This window comes from Ictidomys tridecemlineatus, chromosome 7 (genome assembly GCF_052094955.1).
Source record: "Ictidomys tridecemlineatus isolate mIctTri1 chromosome 7, mIctTri1.hap1, whole genome shotgun sequence".
NCBI classification, from domain to species: domain Eukaryota; kingdom Metazoa; phylum Chordata; class Mammalia; order Rodentia; family Sciuridae; genus Ictidomys; species Ictidomys tridecemlineatus.
The window spans coordinates 96,324,993-96,351,160 of NC_135483.1; the positions used below are offsets into that span (position 1 = coordinate 96,324,993).

General features: G+C 41.3%; 2 protein-coding genes across 8 annotated transcripts in view; one reads left to right on the forward strand and one right to left on the reverse strand.

The window, feature by feature from the left end:
• LOC101975536 (5-hydroxytryptamine receptor 5B) overlaps window positions 1-5,165 on the forward strand; it is a 34,973-nt gene extending 29,808 nt beyond the window's left edge. For both annotated transcript variants that reach the window (XM_005315955.4, XM_040294098.2), the window contains exon 2: window positions 3,655-5,165. In XM_005315955.4, the coding sequence (XP_005316012.2) occupies window positions 3,655-3,990 (336 nt within the window). In that variant the 3' untranslated portion in view covers window positions 3,991-5,165. The remainder of the gene's footprint in view (window positions 1-3,654) is intronic.
• Window positions 5,166-8,789: 3,624 nt separating this feature from the next.
• Ccdc93 (CCC complex scaffolding subunit CCDC93) overlaps window positions 8,790-26,168 on the reverse strand; it is an 86,732-nt gene continuing 69,353 nt past the window's right edge. For 3 of the 6 annotated variants that reach the window (XM_078017230.1, XM_078017229.1, XM_078017231.1), the window contains 4 exons: window positions 24,948-24,985; window positions 22,845-22,929; window positions 18,287-18,400; window positions 8,790-13,775 (listed from right to left, as the gene is read on the reverse strand). In XM_078017230.1, the coding sequence (XP_077873356.1) occupies window positions 13,722-13,775; window positions 18,287-18,400; window positions 22,845-22,929; window positions 24,948-24,985 (291 nt within the window). In that variant the 3' untranslated portion in view covers window positions 8,790-13,721. Of the gene's footprint in view, window positions 13,776-18,286; window positions 21,012-21,922; window positions 22,072-22,844; window positions 22,930-24,947; window positions 24,986-26,168 lie in introns of those variants that run through there. The other 3 variants (XR_013424033.1, XR_013424031.1, XR_013424032.1) reach the window with 3 other exon arrangements.

Genomic DNA, 26,168 nt, shown 5'->3' on the forward strand with positions numbered 1-26,168 from the left:
AGTAACATCCCCAGCCCTTTATATTTTTTTGAGACAAAGTTGCTGAGCCTGGCCTCAAACTTGTACTCCTCCTACTTTCTTTTGGTTATTGGTAGTATGATATATCTATCTCCATCCCTTTAAGTCTATATGTGTGTTAAAATTCTTTTCTTCTAGACAATTTATAGTTTGGTCTTATTTTTTTGTCTACTCAACAATTTTTTTTTTTTTGGGTGGTGCTGGGGATTGAACCTAGGGCATTGTGCATGTGAGGTAAGCACTTTACCAACTGAGCTATAGCCCAAGCCCAACGAGCTCTTTTAATTGACATATTCAGAATAATAATACTTAGTAATCACTGATGTAGTGGGATTAGTATCTATATTTGCTATGGCTTTCTATTTGTTACTCTTGTTCTTTGTTCCTTTTTGACTTGTGCTTTTTCTGTCTTTTGCAGTTTAAATGAAATTTTTGTGATGTTATTTCTGCTCTCTTAGCACACCAGGTATATTTTATTTATTTTTTTAGTGATTGCTCTTTAGTTTGCAGTGTACAGTTACAGCCAAACCTAGTCCAATGTCAAATAACTTATACCATTTCATGGTATATAATACTTTATAATAACAAAATAATTCTAATTCCTCTTTCTCCTCTCTTATATCATATTGTCATTCATTTGACTTATACATAAGCATAAATAGCATGAGTTATTGAAAACATTATTGCTGTTTTTATTGTGAACAAACTTACCTGTTAGCTCAAATAAGAAAAATAAGATTTTTATTTTGCCTTCATGTATTCATTCTCTGATGCTCTTTATGTAAATCTAGGTGTCTGACCTATATGATTTCCTTTCTAAGAACTTTTAAACACTTCTTGTAAGGCGTTTGTATTGGAACTAAAACTCTTCAGTCTTTTTCAATTTTAATGGGTAATTTTTTAAATTCTAGATTTTTCTTTCCCTTCTTTTAACACATTTAAATATTTCACTTCACTCTTTTTCTATCTTTGCTCCTCTGTAGGTAAGGTATTTTATTTCCTTGGGCTTCTTTAAAGATTTTATCTTTGTTTATCTGCAGATTAAAATGACAGCCTCATGTATGTATGTACCTGGCATTTTTCTTGTTTGATGCTCTATGACCTTCCTGGAACTATGGTTTTCTGTCTGACATTAATTAAGGGAAATTCTCAGCAATTATGCTTCAAATATTTCTTCTGTTCCTCTTTCTGGTATCTCATTACAAATATATTATACCTTTTGTAGTTGTTCCAGTTTTTTGATAGTCTGGTTTTTTTTTCTCTCTTCCAGCCTTTTTCTTTCTTTCTTTCTTTCTTTTCTTTTTTTTTTTTTCTGTTCTGGAAGCTGCGATTGTCCTAACTCAAGTTTAGCTATCCTTTCCTTGGCTATGTCTAGTCTACTAATGAGCCCAACAAAGCCATTCATTCTTCATTTCTGATATAGTTTTTTGAACTCTATCATTTCTTGTTTTTCTTTTTTCCATGTTTTGTATTGGTGCACCATAGTTGTACATAGTAGTAGGATTTGTTGTTACATAGTTGTACATGCACACAATTTAACAATATAATTTGGCCAGTATCATTCCTCATTAATTCTCCCTTTCTTCTCCTTCGCCCTGGGTCCTTTCCTTTCCTTTACTGATCTCTTCAATTTTCAAAAGATTCCCTACCCTGGCCCTCTTTCTTTTTCTTTTTCCTCTTTAGCTTGCACATGAGAGAAAATATATGACCCTTGACATTCTGAATTTGGCTTATTTGACTTAACACAATGGTCTCAAGTTCCATCCATTTTCCTGCAAATGACATAATTTCATTTTTTATGGATGAGTAAAACTCCATTGTATATACATAACACATTTTATTTTATCCATTCATTGATGGACACCTAGGCTGGTTTCATAGTTTGGTGATTTTGAATGGTGTTGCTATAAACATGGGTATGCATGTGTCATTATAGTATGTGGATAAATACCAAGGAGTAGGATAGCTGGGCCATATGATGGTTCCATTCTATAGTGATTGTACTGATTTACAATCCCACCAATAGTGTTAAAGTGTTCCTTTTTTTCCATGTCCTCTCCAACATTTATTATTGTTTGTATTCTTTTTTTTGTGTGTGGGGGGTATACCATGGATTGAACTCAGGGGCACTCGACCACCAAGTCACGTCCCCAGCCCTATTTTGTATTTAATTTAGAAACAGGGTCTGAGTTGCTTAGCACATCACTTTTGCTGAAGCTGGATTTGAACTTGGGATCCTCCTGCCTCAACTCCCAAGTTCCTGGGATTATAGGCATGCCCCACAGCGCCCGGTTATTGTTTATATTCTTGATGGCTACCATTCTGACTGAAGAGAAAGTAAATCTCAGTGTAATTTGATTTGTATTTCCGTAATTGCTAATGATGACATTTTTTAATATATTTGTTGGCCATTATATTTCCTCTGAGAAGCGTCTGTTTAGTTCATTTTCCCATTTATTAATTTGGGTGTTCTGAGTTCTTTATATATTCTAGACAATAATCCTCTGTTAGAGGGTAGCTAGCAAAGACTTTTCTTGCATTCAGTAGGTTCTGTTTTTACATTCTTGTTTCTTCATTGTGCAGAAGCTTTTTAATTTAATGCCATCTGTTTATTAATTCTTGATATTATTTCTTGAGCTTCTGAGGTCCTATTGAGAAAGTTGTTGTCTGTGCCTATATGCTAGAGTATTCCCCTATGTTTTCTTATGAGTTCTAGCTTTTAAAAAATTATTTCTTACAATTTCTCTTTGCCTAGATTATTCAAAAGTTCTTACATGTTGTTTATTTTTCTATTAAAGTCCTTAGTATATTATATTTTAAAAAGTTCTAGTCTGATAATTCCAACAATATGGCCACATATGATTCTGGTTCTGATCTTGCCAAGTCTCATCAAACTTCTTTTTGCCGTGTTGTTTTGTAATTGCTTGTGGAAAGGTGAGCACGATATATTGGGTAGGGAAAAACAGTAAGGTTTGGGGGGACAGGGAACATTTTAAAACCTGTGATTAGGCATTATAGTCTTTTTGCTGTGCCCCTGGACTGCAAACTTCATAGGGCTTCCCAGTCCCACCTTCCCCTCAGTTGGGGCTGGAAGGTTGGAGGGTGCTGGAGTTGGATATTTCCCTTCTATAGGTAGATAAGCTCTGATAAACCCAAACAGGTTAGGCTCTTATAAACAAGCTTCTCATGAGGGCAGGGTTTGTTAAGGGAATGATCCAATGTATTTCAAAATGGATCCACTTTCACTTCCCTCCATTTGCGGGAAGCAAGAGTTGATTTTTCTCCAGTACTCACTGAGAGGACCTTGTGTAGTAATACAACTTACAAAAGCATTCTCCCTGCACCCCTGCTAGCCACTCAAGGAGTCTAACTCCTAGGATTGTCCACACTGAGCCTCTATCAATTGGTCAATTAGAGTTTTTTTTATTACTCTGCACTGGTCCCTGCAGTAGCTTCGGCTCGTAGATTTTTGCTTGAGTAAGCTGTGATTTTGTTTTCACTTCTCTTTCCCACTTTTGGAGCAGTATTTAGCCCTGTGAACCTACTTCTCTGAAAAATCTAAGAATTTTTTCAGTTTGTTCATCATTTTTCCGTGTTTTATTTTTTTTTTTAATTCCACACTTACTTTCTTTTAAGGTGAAGGAGGCACCTCCTGAGGCTGAGATGGTGTTCACAGCCCGTTGCAGAGCCACTGTGACCTTCCAGACCAGTGGAGACTCCTGGCGGGAGCAGAAGGAGAAGCGAGCAGCCCTGATGGTGGGCATCCTGATTGGTGTGTTCGTCCTGTGCTGGATCCCCTTCTTCCTGGCGGAGCTCATCAGCCCCCTTTGTGCCTGCAGTTTACCCCCCATTTGGAAGAGCATTTTCCTGTGGCTTGGCTACTCCAATTCTTTTTTCAACCCCTTGATTTACACAGCTTTTAACAAGAACTACAACAATGCTTTTAAGAGCCTCTTTACCAAGCAGAGATAAAAGGGGTTGGAGAGAAATGGGGAGACAGGGGAAAAGGAACTCATATCTCTCCTTTTCACCAGTGATCTGGGAGCTCTTTCTCCCTAGCTGAATACTAATGAGATTTTGAGAGTCATATCATTGGGCTGGGACTATAGAAGTAGCAGTGCCAAAGGCTAGTCTCACAAAATACAGTAAGCATAGAAGTATGCTTTCTTCCCATATAGATGTAGACATTGCTAATGGATCATGTACCTTTGCCCATTGAGCAGGAATTTCACTCAGAATCCTTCAGGACAGCACTTTAGTTATTGCTAATTGGTTACAACTGACACACAAGTCAAAGACGATTTGACTTTCCTTTGTTCAATACTCTGTTCCTCAGTGAGCATCTCAAGCCTCTTGGAAGACTTTCCCTTGTGAAAGAGTGCTTCCCCCACCCTTTGAACTCAGCTTACCTTTCTCAAGACTCTCACACATCCCCCAATGGCTGTGTATTCCAATTTGCAAGAAAATGAGGATCACCTACCTACTGAATCAGACTCTCAAAGTGTAGACTGGTGATATATGTATTACATTCTCTCAGTTTTCTTTTTTTAAAATCAGTGAGACTGTTTTCATCACTTTTTTTGCTACTCTGACCAAAAAGTTCATTTTGGGGCTCAAGGTTTCAGAGGTCTCAGTTCATAGACAGCTAGCTCTGTTCCTTGAGGCAAGGCAAAACATTGTGGCAGAAGAGCTTGGTTCAGGAAAATAGCTGGGGACACAGCTCCAGGAAGCAGAGAGCAAGCTCCCCCAAGGAGGAAAAAATATATACCTGCCTGTAGTTACCACTGTTAATCCCTATGGGGGATTAATGCATTGATTAAATCAAGACTCTCCTAATCCAATCATTTTACAACTCTAAGCCTTCTCGCTTTGTCTCACACAGGAGCTTTTGGGGGACATATCACATCTAACTACAACAGATGCTGCTGGATTTTTAGTTTGCTCTTAGACTGATTTTAAACTAGAATTTCTGGGGGATGACCCAATGCAGCAGCAATTCTTAAAACTTGCCACATGATTCCAGTGTGTGAAACCCTGGTGAGGTCTTTTCTCTGCTTCTTTACCAAAAGGGACGAAAGTTATGAGAAATGTTTCCATATTACTTAACCATACTGACTTGTATGTGTAATAAAAAGACCTTAGAGGCATTCCTGTCTAGGCTCTGGATTATTTCTGTGATGCACACAGAGGGAAAATGATACCTGTAACAGTACTACCAAACACCAACAAAAGCCAGGCGTGGTGGCGCATGCTTATAAGCCCAGCAGTTTGGGAGACTGAGACTGAAGGATCGTAAGTTCAAAGCCAACCACAGCAAAAGCGAGGCGCTAAGCAACTCAGTGAGACCTTGTCTCTAAATAAAATAAAAAATTGCGCTGGGGATGTGGCTCAGTGGTCGAGTGTCCTTCAGTTCAATCCCTAGTATCCACTCCCCAAGGGGGAAAAAAAAAATACCAATAAAACCTGTAGGCTGAGTTAATTATCTTGACTGAAAGACACCAAGAGTAACCTTCAACCATGTTCTTAGTAACTGTAGCAACTATAAAATCTCAGTGGGACATAGCAATAAGCCTTTATTTCTTGCTCCTTCATTTGTCTATGGCTGGTCTGCAGTTTCAGTCATCTCAGTTGGACTCTTCTGGTCTTGAAAGCTGCAGATCAGGTTTAGGTCTGCACCATGTGTCTCTCATACTTTTTTGCAACAACAAAAATCTTCTCAAGAGAGAAGGGCAAAATGATAGGCCACACAAACACCTTTTCAAAACTCTATCAATGGTTTTAGTCAGCTTTTTGGTCACTGTGACCAAAAGACCCAACAAAAATAACTTAGAGGAAGAAAAGGTTATTTTATTTTCACTCATGATTTCAGAGGTTCCAACTCCATAGCTCTGGGCCTGAGGTGGGACAGAACATCATGGCAGAAGAGCATGGTGGAGAAAAGCAGCTCAGGACAAGACAACTAGGAAGCAAAGAGCAAGTTCTGCTCACTAAGGAAAAAATATAAGCCCCAAAGTTATGCTCCCAGTGACCTACTGCCTCCAGTCCCACCCCACTTGCCTACAATTTACCACCCAGTTAATATCTCAGTGGATTAACCTATGGATTAGGTTAAGGCTCTCTCATAAACCAATCATTTCACCTCTGAATATTCTTGCTTTGGAGGACATGAGCTTTTGGAGGACACCTCATAAATAAACTACAATCCTAAAATGAAGGGATGGGGAAGTATATTTCAGTGCCGTAACAAAGGTATCTACTATGAGGGAACTGATGAATATCAACCAATAATGTAATGCTCAGTACTTAAAAAAAAAAAAAAAGCAAAACAGGAAAAAAAAATCAGCCTTATGTGATAGCACAAACCTGCCATACCAGTAACTCAGAAGGCTGAGGCAGGAGGATTGCAAATCAAGGACATCCTAGGCAAGTGAGACCCTTTCTCAAAGAGCTGGGGACTACAGCTTGATGGTAAAGCATCCCTGGGTTCAATTCCCAGCACCAGAAAAATAAAATGTAATATAGAAAGCATAATTCCTGTGAGACATTTGTTTCAGTTGTATTTTCATCTAATTTTTTTTTTTTTTTTGGTACCAGGAGATTAAACCCAGGAGTGTTGCTTAACCACTGAGTCATATCCCAACCCTTTTTATTTGAGACAGAATCTCACTTAGATTTGCTTAGAGCCTTGCTAAGTTGTTGAGGCTAGCTTTGAGCTTGTAATCCTACTGCCTCAGCCTCGCCAGCCACTGAGATTATAGGTATGTGCCATCATGCCTAGCTCATCTGGATTATGAGTGATCTCTTAACTGGATTCCCTTCAGCCTGTAGGCAACACAGCCCCAGAGGGATCCCTATTAAAACGAGGCCAGAATATATCACTTTTCTACTCAAAATTCTCTTGTAGCTTCCCACACAGATTCACAGATAGTCACCAAACTCATCTGGGTATGCTTCTACCCAAGGCGTTTACACTCGATATTCCCTACACTTGGAATTTCCTCACCCAGGTCTCTATGACTTACTCCTTCACTAGTCAGTGACTGAGGTCCTCCCTAGCTTCTCAATATAAAATTGCCACCACCACCAAAACAGACATTCCTGATCCTCCTTCACTGATTTAATCAGTATGTTGAAGAAACATGACTTACATATTTCTTTCTTATGTGTCTTCCCCATTGGATGAAGCTTCTAGGAAGGCAGGTTCTCTTTTCTGTGTTTTTCATTTCTGTATTTCGTGTTTGACAGAGTAGAAACTCAAATATTTGCTGGTTGAATGCACCAGTTAACAGGGATTTTCTCTCATTGAACAAGAACATGGAAGCAAGTGGGACTCAGGTTGGCTCAGAAGCTCATCATGCCTTCAGGGAACCTGATTCTTTCCATCTTTTCAGTTGGTCAAGCTCAGTGTCTAGATGGTGAAGTTGCTCAAATCTTGTGATTTCCTTGACAAATAAACAGAAAGGGCAAGCAGAAGCTCTCCTGATACAATTCTGGCTGGTTATCAGCAGGAAAGTCTTTCTGGGACTCCTCAGCAGTCTTCTCATTGTTGGTCATGACTGGGTTAGACATCTATTTATAAATCAACCTTGGAAAGCAGAAATAGGATTCTCATGCCTTTTAGAACAGCTGTTATGACGTTCTCCTGGAGCTGAACAAAACCAGAGTTCTGTTGGTAAAGAAAGAGGGGTGGCGCACACTTGAATCCCAATGAATTGGGAGGCTGAAGCAGAAGGACCACAAGTTCAAGGTCACCCTTAGCAACTTGGTGATGCTGTTTCAAACTAAAATACAAAAACAGCTGGGGATTTAGGTCAGTGATAAAGTACTCCTGGGTTCAATACCCAGTGCCCTTCTACACCAAAAAATAAACAAGGGTTGGAAGGATCACTCACAGTAGGTTTCCATTCAAGATTGGAGTAGCTTCTAGAAGATGTTAACAGTTCCCACTGGGCCATGGCTCAGAGGTACCATCCCCATGTTTTGTACCCCAAAAGTCAGGAAGCACAATTTCACAGTGATTCTCATGACATGCAGGCAACTCTACAATGGGGTTTAGAGTTCTATCATCTTCACAGTCTATTTTCTATCCCTGCCAGGCCAACACACTCACACAGTGGATAGGAATGTTAGTCAATTTTCTGTTGCTGTGACAAAAACCTGTGAAAATCAACTTAAAGGAGAAAAGACTTAATTTGGCTCAGAGTTTCATAGGTTTCAGCCCATAATGGGCTCCTTTGTTTCCAGGCTTGTGGTAAGGAAGAAGAGCATCATGGCAGAAGGGTGTGGCAGAGCACAGCTACTCATCTCATGGTGGCCAGGAACTGGGGGTGGGGGGAAGGGGTCAGAGACAAGATATAACCTTCAAAGGCAAATCCTCAGTAACCTACTTCCTCCAGGGGGGCCCCACCTCCTAGTGGTCCATTCAGTTACAGACTCATCAATGGCTTAACACTTTGATGAGTGAGTGCCCTCAGGACCCAACCACTTCCCCAAAGCCCCACCTCTGAACATTGTTGCACTGAGGACCAAGCCTTCAACACATGAGTCTTGGGGGGACTCTTCATATCAAACCATAATAGTGCCAAATGTGCCTCAGTGTCTCAGCTCCTCAAAGCTATTACATCAGAGGACAGCCCCTTCCACACTGGCCTATTACCACCAAGACCCAAGCAAGAGACAGTTTTACTGCTTCTGACTCATGGGCTTTATTTTGCTTAAGAAAGTACATTTATGGAACTAGAATCCTTTATTTTTTTGAAAACTAAACCAAATTAAAATTTAAAAACTATTTATTTTTGAAAAGATAATACATGTACATGGTACAAAATTCAAAAGGTACAAAAGTTATACAGTGAAGTTATTCCCACCCCTCTTCCCAGGGGCAACCGAGACTGCCAGGTTGCTGTATAACTTTCCAGAGATGATATATGCATATGCAAGCAGACACGTGTCATAGACATGAGTGTATGTGTTCACACATACACACAATCTATAAACACATTTTTTTTCCATTCCAAATACTAGTATACCATGTGCCTTTCCCCCCCACTTAACCATGCATCATTCCATGGCAGAACACATACAACAGCTCTGCTCTTTTAAATTTCTGCCCCACTATAGGAACTGGCCATAACTTATTTTACCATTGCTATATATTGATTGACAGTTTCCAACTTCTGCTATCACAAACAATGCTTTAATAAAAATCCTTGTCAAAGGAAACAGTCTTAGGTGTAGCACTACTGGTTCGAAAGGCTGTGCATTTGCACTTGTGACAGGTATTGTCCAACAGTCCTCCAGAAGGCTGTATAATTCATACTTCTGCCAATGCTGCATCTGAATGCTGCTTCCCATAACCTGGCAGCATCTTCCCATTTCTGGCTTTCACGTGGCTGAGACATTTTCTACCAACTGACCTTTAGATTTCATGAACTTTTTGGAGCAAAAACATACTCACGATCTTAGATGACATTAGTGTGTACCCTTTCTCTTTTCCTTGCCTATTCTGGGAGAAAAAAATATATCTCTAAAAGACCCTCTGAAAGTTTGAAAACTGACACCTTTTTTCATTCCAACTTTCCAGGTTAGAGAAGAACACAGTCTGAGAGAGATCATCCTAGGCTGATGAATAGAACTGTTGGCCTGTTTCAAACTAAGCATAAATTAGAGGAAAGGTTAAGTCTAAATTTTAATATAGGGATGCAAAGCTCTAATTTGGAGAGGCATATTTATCCTAGTATTTCCTGGCTTTGAGCCAGATGCCAGAGAGACCACAGAAAGACAGACAAGGTCCCTGTTTTTATTGCTCTAACATTCCAGAATATAGGGTGGGCAACAGAACTCACAAAGGACTAACTGACATTCAAACAGTAACATGTGGCATCAAGACAGATAGCAAGGGATGGACAGAATATGATCAGGGCCAGAGACCAAATTAAATGGGTTTATATGTGTATTAGGTGGTCATGGAAAACCATAGCCCAAGATCTTGGAGGGGACAGAGCTCTATGTAGAGGAAACAGCAGAGTAACAGCCATTTTAAGGGCATGAACTTGGTCCATCTGAGGAATTGAGACATGCTGATGTGGAAGAACAAGAGTATTCCCTGGGTTGTTAACTATGCTGCAGACCAGGTACTAAATCCCCGCAAGGATCTTACACAATATATTTATTATAAGAGAGGAGACTTCTATAAATTACTTTTCATGTAACATTTCAGCCTGTTTCCATGTGATATAAAAAAGTATGTTCTAAACTGAGTATAAAAGACCAGGCGACTGCATGGAGGATTCTGAAGATGCATCAAACAAGGCACTTCCCTGGCAATGCCCAGCCACAGGGACAGATAAAGGCACCCATCTCACTGGGATCTTTAGTGTACTGTTCTGTATTAAGATGTTCTACCTCATGGCCAACATGGGCCACAAGGAAGCCATACAGCACCTCCTTAAAGTGTTCTTCCTCAAAGCATGCTGCAAGCCAACTACCTGTGTTTCCCACAAAGGACTCAGGCTCAAACTGTTAAAAGTTATTGCTAGAATGCCTAATTCCCTCTTAAACTGACCATCTGTAACCTGCAGAGTCGGCAATATAAGACCACATTGAGGCAGCAGAAATCCATGCAGCACAGACCACATCTGACTGTTCTAAGTGCCCTTTCAGACAGGTCTACTCTGCTCACCACAGATACGATCAGAGCTTGTCAATATGATAACCACATGGCTATAGCGTCTTGCGAGGTAGTGAGAAGGCTTCCTAAAAGCCTTCCCCAGCCTCTGCTCAAGGTTTTTAGGAGGTCCCAAGGGTTTCAGTATCATGAGGCAGTGTTTCTTCAGTCTGGTGAGGTAGCAAGGCCCAGCTTTTCTCAAAACAGGGACTATGAACCAGAACCAGTTAAAACATGAATGTTAGGCTCTAACAAAAGCTTAAGGCTAAAAAACTTTGATTGTGCTCTCCATTAAAAGAATACATACCCTCTTGTGTGACTTGACAAGTGTTCTCTAACATACTGCACCTCCCTCTAGTGGTGTCAGCTCACCTGTTATCCCCAGACACTGAACACAGCCCAAGGACAAAAACAAAATGTCCCAGGTATCGCCTCATGAGCATCTAGTCCCACTCTGCTAGTAGCAGCTGAGTTTTGTTTAAACCAGCCTCATGTACTCCATGAGAAGCATGTAAGAGTGAGGGGAGTCCTTGACCTAGAGGCTTGACAACCAGCTCTGGGCAGCCAGCTCCAAGAGCAAGCTCACTGCTCTGAGCAGGGAAAACTGCTTACTTCCTGGGGAAACCTGGTTCCTCCAGAAGAATGCATTTTATAAAAAGTAACTTAAGGTTGTTTCTACTCTTGCTTATAATTCTGGAAAAGTCTGCAGGTTGTGCAAAACACAACATTGTTCTATGTATATCTGGGCACAGGGAAAGACATGGCTCTGGGAGGACCTTGCTGTCATCTCCAAGTGGTTTCTGAAGTGATGAGGACCTCAGGGCATTTCCTGAGCCTAGAAAGCCTGACTGCACCATGTAGCTAATGTCCTAATTACTCACAATGCTGCTGTCCCTGATTCAGGATGTCTGTAGAAAACAAAGAAGTCTCCAGATTGCCTTCTGTGTCTAATCCAAAGTGTTTAAGCAATGGAGACTAATTTATCATTTGAATTAGGCCTTGTGGTTTAAAAAAAGAAAAAGAGCATCTACTAATGACTTGCTATACTAAAACTAAACAAAACTCCTGAGAAACACAGCTTAAATAAAAAACAGGTCTCCATTTAAGGCTTATTGGTTACTTTGAATCACTTACACCATACTTTCTAATCAGCACAGACAGGTGAACTCCACTACCTTCAAACATCACCTGCCCCTGCCTCCCTAATACAAATAATCACATCATCTCCTACTGCTCACAAAGTTCAGAAAACAGGGGCAGAGGTGGGGGCCTACAAGCTTGTTGACAAGGTTTCTCTGAACTTGAAACAATTTTCAAACATAATCAAACTGCTGTCTCCTCCTTTCTTTAAAGTCCCACCTGTTGTTTTACAATTACTTGCTTCAACTAAACTGAGCCCCTTTAAAACCCCACATAAACACCACTCCAGGATCAGCGGAGGTGGAGATGCACACAGCCAGGAAGTGCCTGACATGGAGAAGTGCCAGTGCAGATGCTGCTGTTCTCACTCAGCTCATCTGGAAGGCTTTGCTGGCATCAGCACAGACACTGATGGTGGTGTTAAGCCAGAGAGATTTTTTTTTTTTTTAAAAGCCTGTATACTTAGACCTGTATAATCATATCCATTAGTGAACTAAAAATGAGCACAGTGTTTCTGTGACTGTGCTGAATCCCCCACTTGCCTGACATGTTCAAGCTTTTATGTTTTATGGTCCAAACCTACTGAACAGTGTACACGTGCAAGGTTCATGAAGAAAGGAATATAAACCTCACACTGAGGTTTCCTGACCCTGACTAGTCATCAGACTTGAGAGACAGGCCAGGAGCTTGACTGCTCACTTCCCAAAGAAAGCCAACCTCTTAGCTGCCCTCTACCATCCTCCAAAGTCTGTTCCTAGCCCATCTCTCCAGCTGTTCTAAAGCCTCCTACAGAGACTGGCTCATCCCCTTTCCCACACCCTTCTGAGATTTTAATCATAGTGCACCTGCATGTGAAACCACATTCTTATCTTTGCTCAGCATTCTAACAACATATCCCCCCCCACCCCCGCCTTCAGAGCTAGCCCAGATGCTGCCTCCTCCTCCTCCAGATGCTGTCTCCCTGCCTTTCTGCACAGCCTCCTGCTCTTCCCTTCCCAGTGGTACCTGCTCGTGGTCTTTCCCTCGGCCTGCCCCAACAGCACTGCAGTATAGTCTCCTTGCTTTGGCCACAGTGTAGAAGGATAAGATGAGGGGGATGAAAAAGCCCATTCTTGTGTTGCCCGTTGCTTGAATGAAAATCAGGACATGGAAAGGTATAATTCTTATTGAATCATCCTCAATATGAGGCCCATTGTCAATTTTTTTTGACATGATCTTAAGTACATAAGAATTAAACCCACAACATTGAGCTTTCAATCCAGTTACTAAGTATATCATCCAAGCCTTCTGGCTGGTACTGATATCTTGAGAACCCAGGAACAAGGCACCACGCAGGTGAAAGGCCCAAGTGACGAACACTCACATGGGCTGATCATTCATCCAGTAGCCTGTTTATTGAAATAAATCTCAGATGAGCCACGATCCAGGGTCCTGTGAGCTATATCTGCTCCCTGGGCCACTTGCTGGATGCCTGGCAGTAGGGGAAAGAGACTGGGTTTTATACTTTGCTGAATCTCCCTCAGTGTTTGTTTCTCAGTAGTCATTTAATTAATATTTGCTGAATAAAAGAATTCTTCTTTATTCAGAGAGTCCAGACAAATACAGGTACCTTCATAAGTGCAATGTTACTAGAGAAATAAGTTGAATGGACAGAGAACATAGCCCAATTTCTTCATAGGTGATGGGTCATATCCAAGCTAATGCTTACACTGTCTGATTCCATCAACAACAGCCAACAGAGATGAAATGGAAGCAGATAGGAAGAAAACATCCAGGGAGTTGAAATCAATACACCTGCATATCTCTACTGTTGCTTTCAGAACCATTTCATGATCTTGTAGTGGATAGATGTGGCATTAAAAATCAATCAGTGACATACAAAAATGGCTGGGAATGTTCAGGAGGCCTTGGCTTTCATCTTGGACAGCAGCATCTCATTCTTGCGGCCCTCCTAGAGGAGAAGCAGAGGGAGAGTACAGAGAGAGGTGGTGAGTATATTACCATCCACATGGGGCACAATCTGTCCTTCCCTCCAATCCCACAGGAGACACCTGACTAACTAAACTAGACTTCTAGCACATGTTCACCAGCAAGGTGAAATCTGGTGACTTACTGACCTTCAATGAAGATATATTGATGCTCAGTTTCTGGACTGTCAGACTAAAGATGTGAGAGTTAGGCACTATTATTCCAAAAGACCTCTAGAAGGTTCTAAACTCTTCAAGGGACAGAAGCCTATTATGGTGAGAAGTGGGAGAGGCCTTGAGAAGGAAGCCCTAGAGAATGTGGTAGGCAAAACACTATAAATTCTTACCCTAGCAACAATGAAGGCAAGGGGTATTCTTGATTTTAAGAAATAAATTTATAGGAAACAAGATGAGATATATTTATCAAGGGACATTCCTTCCATAGCACTGAAAATAAGTGGTACAAATCTGTGCTTACAGAGGGATAACACTGGGCCTCTTGTCCTGTGGCACAAGTTACCTCATTATTTTATATTCTCTTCTTTGAACATCTTCAAAAGCTCCCCACTGTGCCTTTCCTGTCCCCCTATTCCTACTGGCCCTGACAGCTCAAGACAACTTCATCTTCTAGCAAACGTCCAACACAGCCCACCCTTTCCTGGGCTGGGACACAACAATCCCTGTGTACAGCTCACAGGGCCCAGGTGTGGCAGTGGTTAGGCCACTATGGCTATCCTCTGCTGGAGAACCATTTATTATGAGAGAAAACTTTCTCTCATCCCTGAACTCTTTGCAGCCAAGATCCCCAAAGTCAACTTTTCCTGGGCTCAGGTGCTCCAAGTGCCTCGCTCTTCTAGTTGTCATAGCACAGCTTCAGTGACCTCAGTTTTCTTATGAGTACTAGTTTATCTACAGGGTTTAGACTCATCTTCCACTTGGAAAGCTAGGGAATAGCTGGGCTCCCAGGCTGGATGGAGGTAAACATGGCTTCTTCTGTCAGAAGCAAGGCGCTCTGATACTTTTGAACACAGTTTTTGGAAAGGGAGAAATAAGATGATCTTAGGTTCCATTAGAAAAGTTAAGAAAATTTTTCTTTTTAAAATAAATTTTTGACACCTTCTTGAGGGGGGTGGGGAGTAGAGAGGGGAAGAGATGAAATAAGAACAAGCACATAGTTATACTGTTATATTGTGTATTGTACACTCAATTTTTGTAAAATTTTAAAGGTTTCCATAATAAAAATATGAACAATAAGTTTCAACTTTCATCTTACCTTTTAAATGAGGCCAAACTACTCAGCAGTATCAAAATACTTCTGCTGTAAAGAGCCCCCACTATGGGTAATTCTGTACATCACCTCACACTGAGATAATGTTTGAATTTTCCAATAAAGATATTCCAGCTGTCACCGGCTATATGTGAGCACTGACTAAATTTCATGCAATCTACTGAAGCCTTTTGGGAGACTACAGAATGATATTGTCTGTCTCTTCAAAGCAAATACAAAAGGGCCCTTTAGGTATTTCTTCCTGGATGGAAAGGGAAAATGTCTCATTACCTCTCTCTTTCCTGCTGAAGACTATAAGCAGCCCACTGTGCACCAGAGACAGCATCCAGCAGTGAGCTCAGCTCACTTAAGGTTATGTCTCCAAAGCTAGCTTCATGAAAACATAGGGTTTTTTATTTACCAGTGCTGTGGCAGAACATTTAAATTTTAGTTTCCTTGTGAGAAACTGGTTTAGAAATACACATCATAATGTGATTTAGTTGATGAGTTGTTTCCTGATTTTCCTGGCAGACTTGTAATTATCAACCTCACAGCGTTGATAATTAAAATCATTCTCTAATGATTTTAGAGAAAATTCAATGTCTCTAATCAGAAAGGTATTCATACTATAGGAGGCTGGGTGTCACCTTGAGCATCCGACTTGGTGCCTAAATAGTATCCATGGGCTCTCACTGGTGCTTAATTAATTTGATGTAAACCAAATCCAATAAAGGAAACTGCTAAGATAGCAAAGGACCATGCTCTAGACAACAATACTGTGCCTTACTGGGGAATGATTATTATTGGCCAGTACAAGTGCTGGGGACCAAGAAGTGGGCAGAATTCAGAACAGAGGAACAGAAGGCCAACCAGGTGGGAAGAGGCAATGAAAGTGGGTAACAGAGAGGATTCTGGGAGACTCAACCCTGAGATGAAAGTTTGACTATTCAAACCTTTCCTATTACAAATGAGATCTTATCTGGGACTGCAATGAAACAGAAAATCAGAAAAGCTGAAAAACAGCAGAAAAAAGCTGAAAAACAGACATATCTATGTCTTCAGTGACTCTGAAGACACAGGGTACAAAATGGGGGTAGCCAGTGAGCTGCACTGTCACCTGTGGTGGCCACAATTATCTCAGAAGAGCTGGTAGGAGAAAGTTTAAGACTTGGAATGCTGACTCAATTGCCAATTTAAAATTTTTGCCATGTACAACATTTTTAATGTTGAAGCTTAATGCTTTGGAAGGAGCTGCAGTCCACGAATGAGTTTTTCCATTTTATTTTCATTTGCTTTGATTCTGACAGCTTTATATTTATCCTGTGTAACTTACTTGTTTTTTGTTTCTATACTGTTAAATGGACAGTGCTGGAGTGTCCAAATAAACATTTGAAATTTATTCTCTGAGTCTTTTCTCTTTGTGAGCTATTTGGATTAAAAGGAGAAAAGAGCTCTGGAGGGAGCAGCAAAGTCCTATTTGTTCCTTGTCAGCTCACTCACTGGCCCTATTGAAACTTCATCTCTAAACTGCCAATCACAGAGGGTCTCAGACTACAGGACAGCACCCTCTCTTTGAGCCTCAGGGCCTTTACACAAGCTGAGTCCTACTTCCCAAGGTCCAGCTGAGTCCTACTGCTTCCCAGCTGAGTCCTACTGCTCCCAAGGCCGAATCCTGCTGCCTACACAGCTATCCCGTGACCATGAAATTAACCGGTCCCCTCAAATGGCAAAGTTTATCATTGTTATTACTTATTCACCAGAGTTTCCATTTGTTTCTGTTTCTTACCTTTATATCTATCTAATCCACCACAAGGTAAGTGCCTTAAGAACAGGCACCAGGTCTGATTTACAACCTGGTGTATAGCCAGAGGCAAAGTAGGAACTGGGGAACATTTAAAAGGATGAGAGTTTAAAATGCTTGGAGGCTGTGGCTCCTAAAAGTTAAATATCCCTGTTCCCCCCCCCCTCTCACACACACACACACACACACTATACACAGGTATAGATAAAGAAGGAAAGATGTGGATAAGGAAGAAAGGACTTAAAAAATTAATAGGAATGGGCTGAGGATGTGATTGGGTGCTTCTCTAGTATGTGCATGGCTCTGGGTTTGAGCCCCAGCACCAAAAAACCAAAAACTAAACCCCACAAAACACACTAAAAAAAATACAAACAGAGCAACAACAACAAAAAAACTGGAATAAAATTACTGACATGTAAGATTATATTTCTATTTTGTAGACCAAACAAAAGCTAGGATACAGCATACCTTTGACTCCTCTGTATTTTTAGCAGTTTCTGAACTCACCAAAACCACATGGATTCATATTAGGAAGGGTGAAGGATTCCCTGGAAATAAAGCTACTGAGATTCCTGGTAAATGACAAAATTGCAGTCTCCTTTTTTGGAAAATATCTTAAGAAAAAGGAAGACATGCAGGTGAGGTGGCACACACCTGTAACTCCAGTGATCCAGAGGCTGAGGCAGGAGGATCACAACTTATTGAGATGCTGCCTCAAAATAAAAAACAAAAAGGATGGGATGTCAGATGTAGCTCAGTTGTGACCTGTAATTGGTTCAATCCCCAGGACCAAAAAAAAAAAAAAAAAAAAAACAACAAGAAAGAAAAAGTCAAACACTTGTCCTTCTGGAACAATGAAGAGCAACCCTGCCCAAATGCAGGGAGGAAAAACAGAAACAAACTCAGCTAAGTGTTGGTGTTGGGTATTGGTGCCAGAGAGAAAACTACAGCCTAGTGGCACAGGTCACTGCCAGGATGCACAGCTGCTAAGCGGCAAAGGAAGATGGGAGCCTAAGCCTGCCAATGTTTTCTCTCTTCCCGTGTGGATTCTCAAGGTCCCTCCCATACTAAGATTGGCAGGAGAGAAGACTGTATATATTAATCCATAATGCTGTTTATAGGTGGACCTTGCTGCAGATGTATGGAGTCATTTCACCTTTGAGTTTAATGCACTATCTAAATTTAAGAAAAAGAAAACAAAGATGTGATGTTTTTTATAACATTTAATTAGATCCTCAAGACTGGCCAATGCAACCTTCACCTACCTAAATGCCACAAGGTACTGCTAGAACATACCACCAATTTGTCATTTCCCCTCACAGACAAGAAGAAAACAAAAAATCCTGCTCTGATTTTTCAAGGTTCATCCTGAGGTGAACATATACTTCACTTTAGCCTTAGCATGTCTTGCCCAGCTCTCCTCTTACCTCTTTGAACTCTTTCACAGTCTTAAAGTACAGCCTCTGCTTTTCTAACAGCTCCAAGTACTGGTCATTCAACTGGTCTCTTCTCATTTTGTTCTCTTGTTTCTTCTTTTCCATCTGTTGAAAACATTTGGGGACATGGTGGGTGATGAAAAGGTATTCTGACAAAGATACTGCTGCTGGCAATATCTGAAGAGCAACCATTATTAACATTTTTCATGGATTTCCTTCCAGTACTTTCCTTCTACATGTAGTTTTTGAGGTTAGTTTATTAATTTGTATATTACATGAAGTCTCTATAATTTATTCAGTAATTTTCTGATCACTGAATGCTAACTGGTTTCAGTTTTTAAATATATATATATTTTTTTAGTTTTTTTAGGTGAACACAATATCTTTTATTTTTATGTGGTGCTGAGGATTGAATCCAGCATCCCGCGCATGCCAGGCGACTGCGCTACCACTTGAACCACATCCCCAGCCATTTATTTATTTATTTTTTAGTTTTAGGTGGACACAATATCTTTATTTTGTTTTTATGTGGTGCTGAGAATCGAACCCAGTGCCTCATGCATGCTAGGCAAGCTCGCTACCACTTGAGCCACATCCCCAGCCCCTCATTTTTTTGTTACTACAAACTACTTTACAATAAATGGTGATTCTCAGCTGGGGGCTGTTTTGTCTGCAGTGGACATTAGGCAGTGTCTGGAACAGTCATGATTGTCATGACTGTGAGGTGGGAGTATTGCTGGTACCACAGGTTGGAGGCCAGAGGCTACAAAGCACCACCAGACAGCTTCACAGCTAAGAACTGTCCTGCCCAGAATATTATTGTGTGAGGTTGAGAAACCTTGATTTAAATAACTGTCTGTTGCCAGGCATGGTAGTGCATGTGGGTAATCCCAGCAACTCAGGAGGCTGAAGCAGAAGAATCTTTGAAACCAGCCTCAGCAATTTAGCAAGGGCCTAAGCAACTTGGTGAAACCCTGGGTCAAGAACAGAAACCAAACAATAACAACAACAAAACACAAAACAAAGGAAGAAAAAAAAAGGCTGGGAATGTGGCTCAGTGGCAAAAGCCCCCCAGGGTTCAATATCCAGCACCAAAACAAACAAACAAACAAACACACACACAATAAAATTGTGTATCTTCTTTTCTCTTGATGTAATTATTTCCATGCTACAATTGTAATTTTAGAAAGTACACAATATTCCTGATCATTGTTCACTTACTGGTAGACTATGGAGTGTTTCCAAAATTTTGATCCTATACATTCAGGCTAGACTCTGATTTAAGGAGACATTTCTAAGGGACCTAAAAGCTTATTCATTCAATAAATGTCAACACCTACAGAACACCCAAATGTAGTGGTGAATGAGGCAAAGTCCCTGCTCTTAGACTGCACATTTTATAGACATCAAACAAGCACCCTAATAGACAAGTGTAAAATTCCTAGGAGTCCAGCAGTATTATGAAGAAAATGAAATAGGCTGGTAATGGAGTGGGTTGGGCATAGGACCTCTTCAGATTGGAATGTCAGAGAGCTGAGGATTTGATGGCATTGGAGCAGAACTAGCAGTGGTATGTGCTGCATTTTCTGAAGATAAACTTGGAGCACCAGTCAGTCAGGAAGTGAGGGCAGAGTTACAGTACAGAGCCAGTGCTTTGCCTGGGCTTCACTGATGTGCGACCATGATTTTGGAAGAAATGTACAGTTATTAAATCCAAGTTACAGGTGACCTTTATACAGCAGTTCTTTCTCCTCTTTCCACATCAACAGCCTCTGTTGACATTAAAGGTAAAATGTAAGTGGTGTTCCCAATACCTATCCCAATGCTGTTCAGGAGGCCCAGACAACATGCAGATTTGTTTTCCCCAGTTCAATCCTGAACCTGAATCAGCTTCGGAGTTCCAAGGCTCTTTGCCCACCTGATGTTACCTGCCCAGCCGGCTGCAATTCCCACTGCTACTCCTCCTTGCAGCCCATTTCCCCAAACCGCCAGACACTTAACCTGCAGGGCTGAGTACAGCCTCATGGTCAGGTCCCTTCCTCAGCACTGTAGGCAAATGGCTCTAGCCTGGGTCTCTCCTGTTGGCTCAGTACTTGGGCAAAAATTTGGTTATGACCAATTGTGTTTGAGTGATGGACACATAGCAGTTGAGTTCAATTATGAATTTATCCAGAACCTACTATGGAAAGTAGTGTGGCAAGTCAGAAAGGGAATGAGACTAAGGCCAGAAAAGCCTGGGTTCAAACCTAGCTTTGTCATTCACTGTGAATCAGGGCAGGCTACTTAACATTTCTGAATGACAGATCCCCTTAGCTGTAAAATGAGGATGTCACCCTGATTGCAGGTCTTGTTACGAGGAATGTTTGGTGTTAAATGTTAAGTCAGTGATACATCTTTTGGTTCATGGCAGCTGCTCAAAGAAGGCAGCTTTTCCCAACATTTAACTAGGTTGCATGCGTCAGCAGGAAGAGTCCCCTCACTCTCACCATCAGGAGCTGACTTCTACTTTTGAGTTTCATTTTCACACTGTCTTCAGTACCTTCTTGCTCACTCAAACCATTTCTACTCCTTACTCATCAATTCTTCACACCGAGGCCAGGAACTCTGGAGTGCTTCTGCTGAACACCTGAAGTATTCCAGAGACCCAGAAATCTGACTTCCTCTGGGTAAGGTCAAAATGGCTGCCAACACGTGACTTTGTCTTTACTCAGAAGCCCTTAGATGGAACATAAACATCGGTTGCATCACACATACCCAGTGCTCTCCAGTAATGCCTGGACCCAGCCAAGTCTGGGGAATCTTTCTCCAGAGACTCAACTGCCACATGATGAAAGCAAGACCCACCATGGGACATTAAAGGGAGTGCTGCTTGTTGAGTTTATAAACAAATACAACAAACACATCCATTCAAATGAGCAAAACACACAAACTGCTTTCACTTGGGGTGCCAATCAGTGTTCAAACCCCACCTAGAACCCTTTCTGAGTACTGTTTTTAGAGTCCACTGAATGAATTCACTTGTTCAGCAAATAGTTCCTGAGCACCCACCATGGGTCAGGTGCTTCATTAGCCCCTGAGGATACAGACATACAGCTTGCCCTGCCCTGGGTTCCCTTCACCTGCAAGCCCCACCAACTAGCAGCTTCCTTCACTGGCTAATACTGAGCTGGGGGAGAATGCAGGGAACTTAGGGGTCAAGCCCATTTCCTCCCCCAAGGATGAGGTTCCCAGTATACAGAAAGGGAAGCAAAAGGAAGAAAGAACCCAATGCACTCCTGTTGTCCTTTACTGTAAGTGAGGGCAGATCCATGAGAAGCAGCAGCGGGCTAGAAATGACCACCTCACTGAGATATGGGTTGCCACCAGTTTGGGGTGACCAGGCTCCATCCACTTTACACCCCAGATGGAGAAGGCATCTCATGCACACTTGCTACCTTGGTGAGGGCATGTGCACATGGCAAGTGCAAATGACATGTTTGCTGTTATTTCTGTGGCTGAATAGTGGGAGAAACCACGTCTCCTCAAAGTAATACCTTTTCCCCCTCATTTGACGATATTTTGTCGACATTACTAAAGGGGAGATCAATGATGTTTTTCTACAGGGAAAGAGATATGAAGCAGTTTTACCTTTAGCTCTTCCTGATGAGATAGGATTTCAGGCAGCTTCAATGTTTGCCATTTGAAAGTGGTTCCTTTATGATGACAGGACCCATAGACAATTCCTTCTTTCATTTTGCATTCTGGCACCACTCTCTGGAGCACTGTAACCCAGGATCCTGAGTGGAGATGAAGTCCCCACTAGATTCTACTACTGAATCTGAGGACCACTAGGATATCTTTTTTTACATAGTATTGAGAGCAAGAGGTACTAGTTAGGGTTCAATTGGGAATGTGGTCAAAACTGCAGCTATAAGTCTGCCCCCAGCTCAAGCAGTCAGCAAGTTCACTGAATTCTCAAAGTGGGGCCCTGCACATGGGACAAAAGGAGGGACACATCTTGTTGCCCATGTACTGCAGGATTTTCTAAAAAGCTTTCTGGGGCTCTTGTGTCCCTTCTCAGTTATTCTGTTCTCTTCTGACTTTTGAGGTTCAATTTCTTCTTGTTTTAGCAGAAACAAATTCAGAAATCATTTGCCTATTTTTCATAGGGGGTTCTTATGCCCTTATGATCTGAGACTTCTAAGGAATGAATGTCTAGTGAAGCAAAGATCTAGTGAAGGGATCACTGAGCAAGAGGGGAAATCTGTTGGGAAAAGGCAGTTTCCTCACCTCAAAGTGGGCTAACACGAGGAATGCACTACAAGGGTTCTCAGGAGGATTAGTATAGTACTTGGCACACAGTAGGTGCTCAATAACTTGGAGATACTGCTTACAGCAGCACTTGGACCCCAGAGTGCAGGCACCCTGGGGGCAGGCCCTGCCTACTGCACAATCAGATGCCCGCTGGGATCCCCCTGTGGAAGGAACGCCATCAGGATGGACAAAATACTTCCAGGACCTCCCCACTACCACCATGGAACTGCTCTGTGACAGTAAAGAAACCACTGACCTTCATTCTACTTTGCTTAATTCCTTCTACAATCTGTTCCATCTGACGTAAAAACTGGTCCCGGGCAGCAGGGAAAGCCATGGCTCTGAAAGAGAAACCAGGAGAGGTATAATCAGCACACAGAACTCTTGAGAAATTGTGGAGGGGACCATGGACTCAGCCCTGTACCCATATCATGTCCTAAGAGGCAACCTGGCCTTTTCAAGGCAGTTACAATTCCACACCTCAGAGGAATTCCAGACAATCATTCTGGTCTAATAACTGAATATTAATCTTTTATTTCCCACAACACTTTTAATACATGTTTTGTTAAAGTAAAACATGACTAAATATTACAAGAGAGGAAGTCTGCTGGGAAAAGGCAGTTTTTTTACCTTGAGTTGTGGCATGTACCATTTAATTTGATTTGGTTTATAAAAATCTGAGAATTGGGAGACAATTGGGATGGGGAGACATATCCAGGTGTTCCTAAAACCAAGGCTGAGAAACCTGGTCCTGTTGCTAGAAGCAGCAGCTAAATGGGTGGACTCCTGCTGTACTAAGATATTTTTTCTCATCTTCAGCTCTACAGAAGGAAGAATACTAGGGGCATCAGAACACATCCAAGGACTGAGAATTATTCCAAAGGGTGGGCCTGACAGCAGAACTCTTCACAGACACCCTCAAACTGCAGGTTCTCTTAATTATCAGGAAAGAAAGATAAAGCACCATTTTTAGAAAAAAATTTTTTTTTTTTGAGAGAGAGAGAGAGAGAGAGAGAGAGAGAGAGAGAGAGAGAGAGAGAGAGAGAGAGAGAGAGAATTTTTTAATATTTATTTTTCAGTTTAGGCAGACACAACATCTTTGTTTGTATGTGGTGCTGAGGATCGAACCCGGGCCGCACGCATGCCAGGCGAGCGCGCTACCACTTGAGCCATATCCCCAGCCCTAGAAATGTCTTAAGACTGTGAGGTACAATGAATCTTACAAGGGATTTGTCATAGTTTTTGTTTCTCTTTCTTTCTCTCTCTCTCTCTCTTTTTCTCATTCATTAGAAAAGAAGCATAAAATCCAGAGTCTGTAATTTATTAAGACCTCAGTATGGGCCCAGATAAGGGGGGGCAGTAGAGTTTATGCTAGAGAGAAAGGAAGTCTGCTAAGTGGGGAGCAAGCTCTAGGCTGCCAGGACTGTCCACCTACTATCCTGGCAGGACTTGCTCCCAGATTGTAGGCTTCCTTTCTCTCTAGCACAAACCTCTGCTGTCCCCCTCTTCTGTTTCAGGGTTGCTGTGGCCTAGGTATAGGTGGGCTCTGCATCTAATTTTTAGAGGAAAAAAATTCATATGTGAACAAAATGGTTTAGAGGATACACATTAACTTAAAAGAAAAAAATTACAAGATTTTAAAAATATTTAAAAATTATACTTTTGTTATCTAAATTTTAAGGCATTTCTATGTGCTTAAGTGGTATCAATCTCATCTTACTGAAAGGTTAATAAAATAGGTACTTGTCACTCCGTTTTTCTGTATGCTTAACAAAACACTGTTGAAATCTTAAGAACTGTTTGCTAATCTTGTTCCCAGAATGTGCTGTCCCCAACTGCCAAACTGCAAAATGTAACTTCCCTCCCTGCCCTCTCCAAGGAAAGTATATAAGTTCTGCTTAAGCTGTTCTCAGGGCTCTCTCTCTTTGCTCTATTCAAGTGAACTCTGAGCCCCAGCATGCTGATCCCCAAATAAACCCTTTGCTGTTGCATGAGACAGTCTCTTGGTGGTCTCTTCCTCCGACGCTCGCCTGACCTTTACATTACCAAGATGAAACTAATATTCAAAAGATTATAGCAGCTAGGCCAAATCAAATGATTTGAGAGTTAATTTTTTCCTAAGTTACTCTTTGGTGTTTTTAAAATGCACTCTAACATCATTATATTTTTTCGGGAACTTAAGGATAGTGTGACCAATTATATCTGCTCTTAGCAGAAAAGGTGATAGAGTGAGAATCACATACCCAGCTTTAAGGCCTGCATTTACTGTTCTCAATCATACCATGACAATACAAGGTGAAAGCCATACAAACAGGAGGGCAGCCAGGGATTTAAAGGAGGGAGGATGGACTGTACTTACTGGGAGAAGTTCTCATGAATTGAGTTCAGCAGGCTAATCTGGGAAGTTAAAAAACAAGCTGTAAGTAGAAGACAAACAGATCCCTAAACTACCTTGATTATTGAAAGCTCTCCTCCTCTCCAAATGCTGCTTCTGAAAGGAACATATATCTTGTTTAAGTAGATTAAAGCAACAGATGAAAGAAAAAACAGAGTAATATGTTCTTAGTCCTATAGTTTTTCTCAGGGAATCCACCTCTGTCTATTCATAGAAAACTTTTCTTCATGCGATACATTCCCATGGAAATGTAGGATGAGGGCTCTTTGAAGGGCCCTAAATACCAGCTGAGAAAGCATATAACTAATATGAGGGCTCTTTGGCCAAGATGCTACCACACCTGCTTCGATCTTGCTAGAGACTGCACTTTCTCTTCAGGGCTATCAGTGCAGGGGTGTCAGCTGGAATCCTGACTGAAAGCACAGGACACACCTTACTGCCCTTTCCTCAATCTTCTTGCCTACATGCCCAGTTGGTGGGTGGCTCTAAGGGCCTCTGAAGGAATGCCTCCTTAATGGTTCCATTCCCATGGAAACTGCCTAAGTCTCCAAATAGCACTCTTGACTTGCCTCAGGGATACTACAGTCCTGGGAATAGGCAAGTCTGGAGTCTAACAACCTAGGTTCTCTTTTGGCTGTATGCTCACTCAAACTATGAGCTTGGGACTAAGCAATGAACATATTTAGACTTCCAGTTCATAATCTGAAATGCAGAAATGATATTCTTGCCTTTAATGCTCCAAAGAGAAGTTTTCTAAAATATCACAGGCATAAGTCCATTTGGAATAAAACATAATTATTCAAATGCAAAATTTTAACTGTGTTAATTTGGCTTTGAATTACAAAGTCTAGCCTCTCCCAGCAAGTCTAATATCCAAGTTCAAAAAAGAAATGCAACAACTTTAAACACTGAGGGTTCATGGCCTTCTGAGAAGGGGCTGAACTATCCCTCAGTTAGAGTTGGCAAGTCTTCCCCTGTAGTCAGGGCCTGGGCAGAGCTCTGCCCTATGTCTGACTCAAATCTCACCAAATACACTCATTTATTTAAAAATGTTAGATTCCTGTCACTGTGTAAAGGTGTAGATACAGAGAAATAAATTTCAACCCCTTATCAAGTAGTGAGTTTGTCTGATTTGACTGAAAATATGCAACAAAAGTAACAAAAATTAGATGCCTTGATTTGATT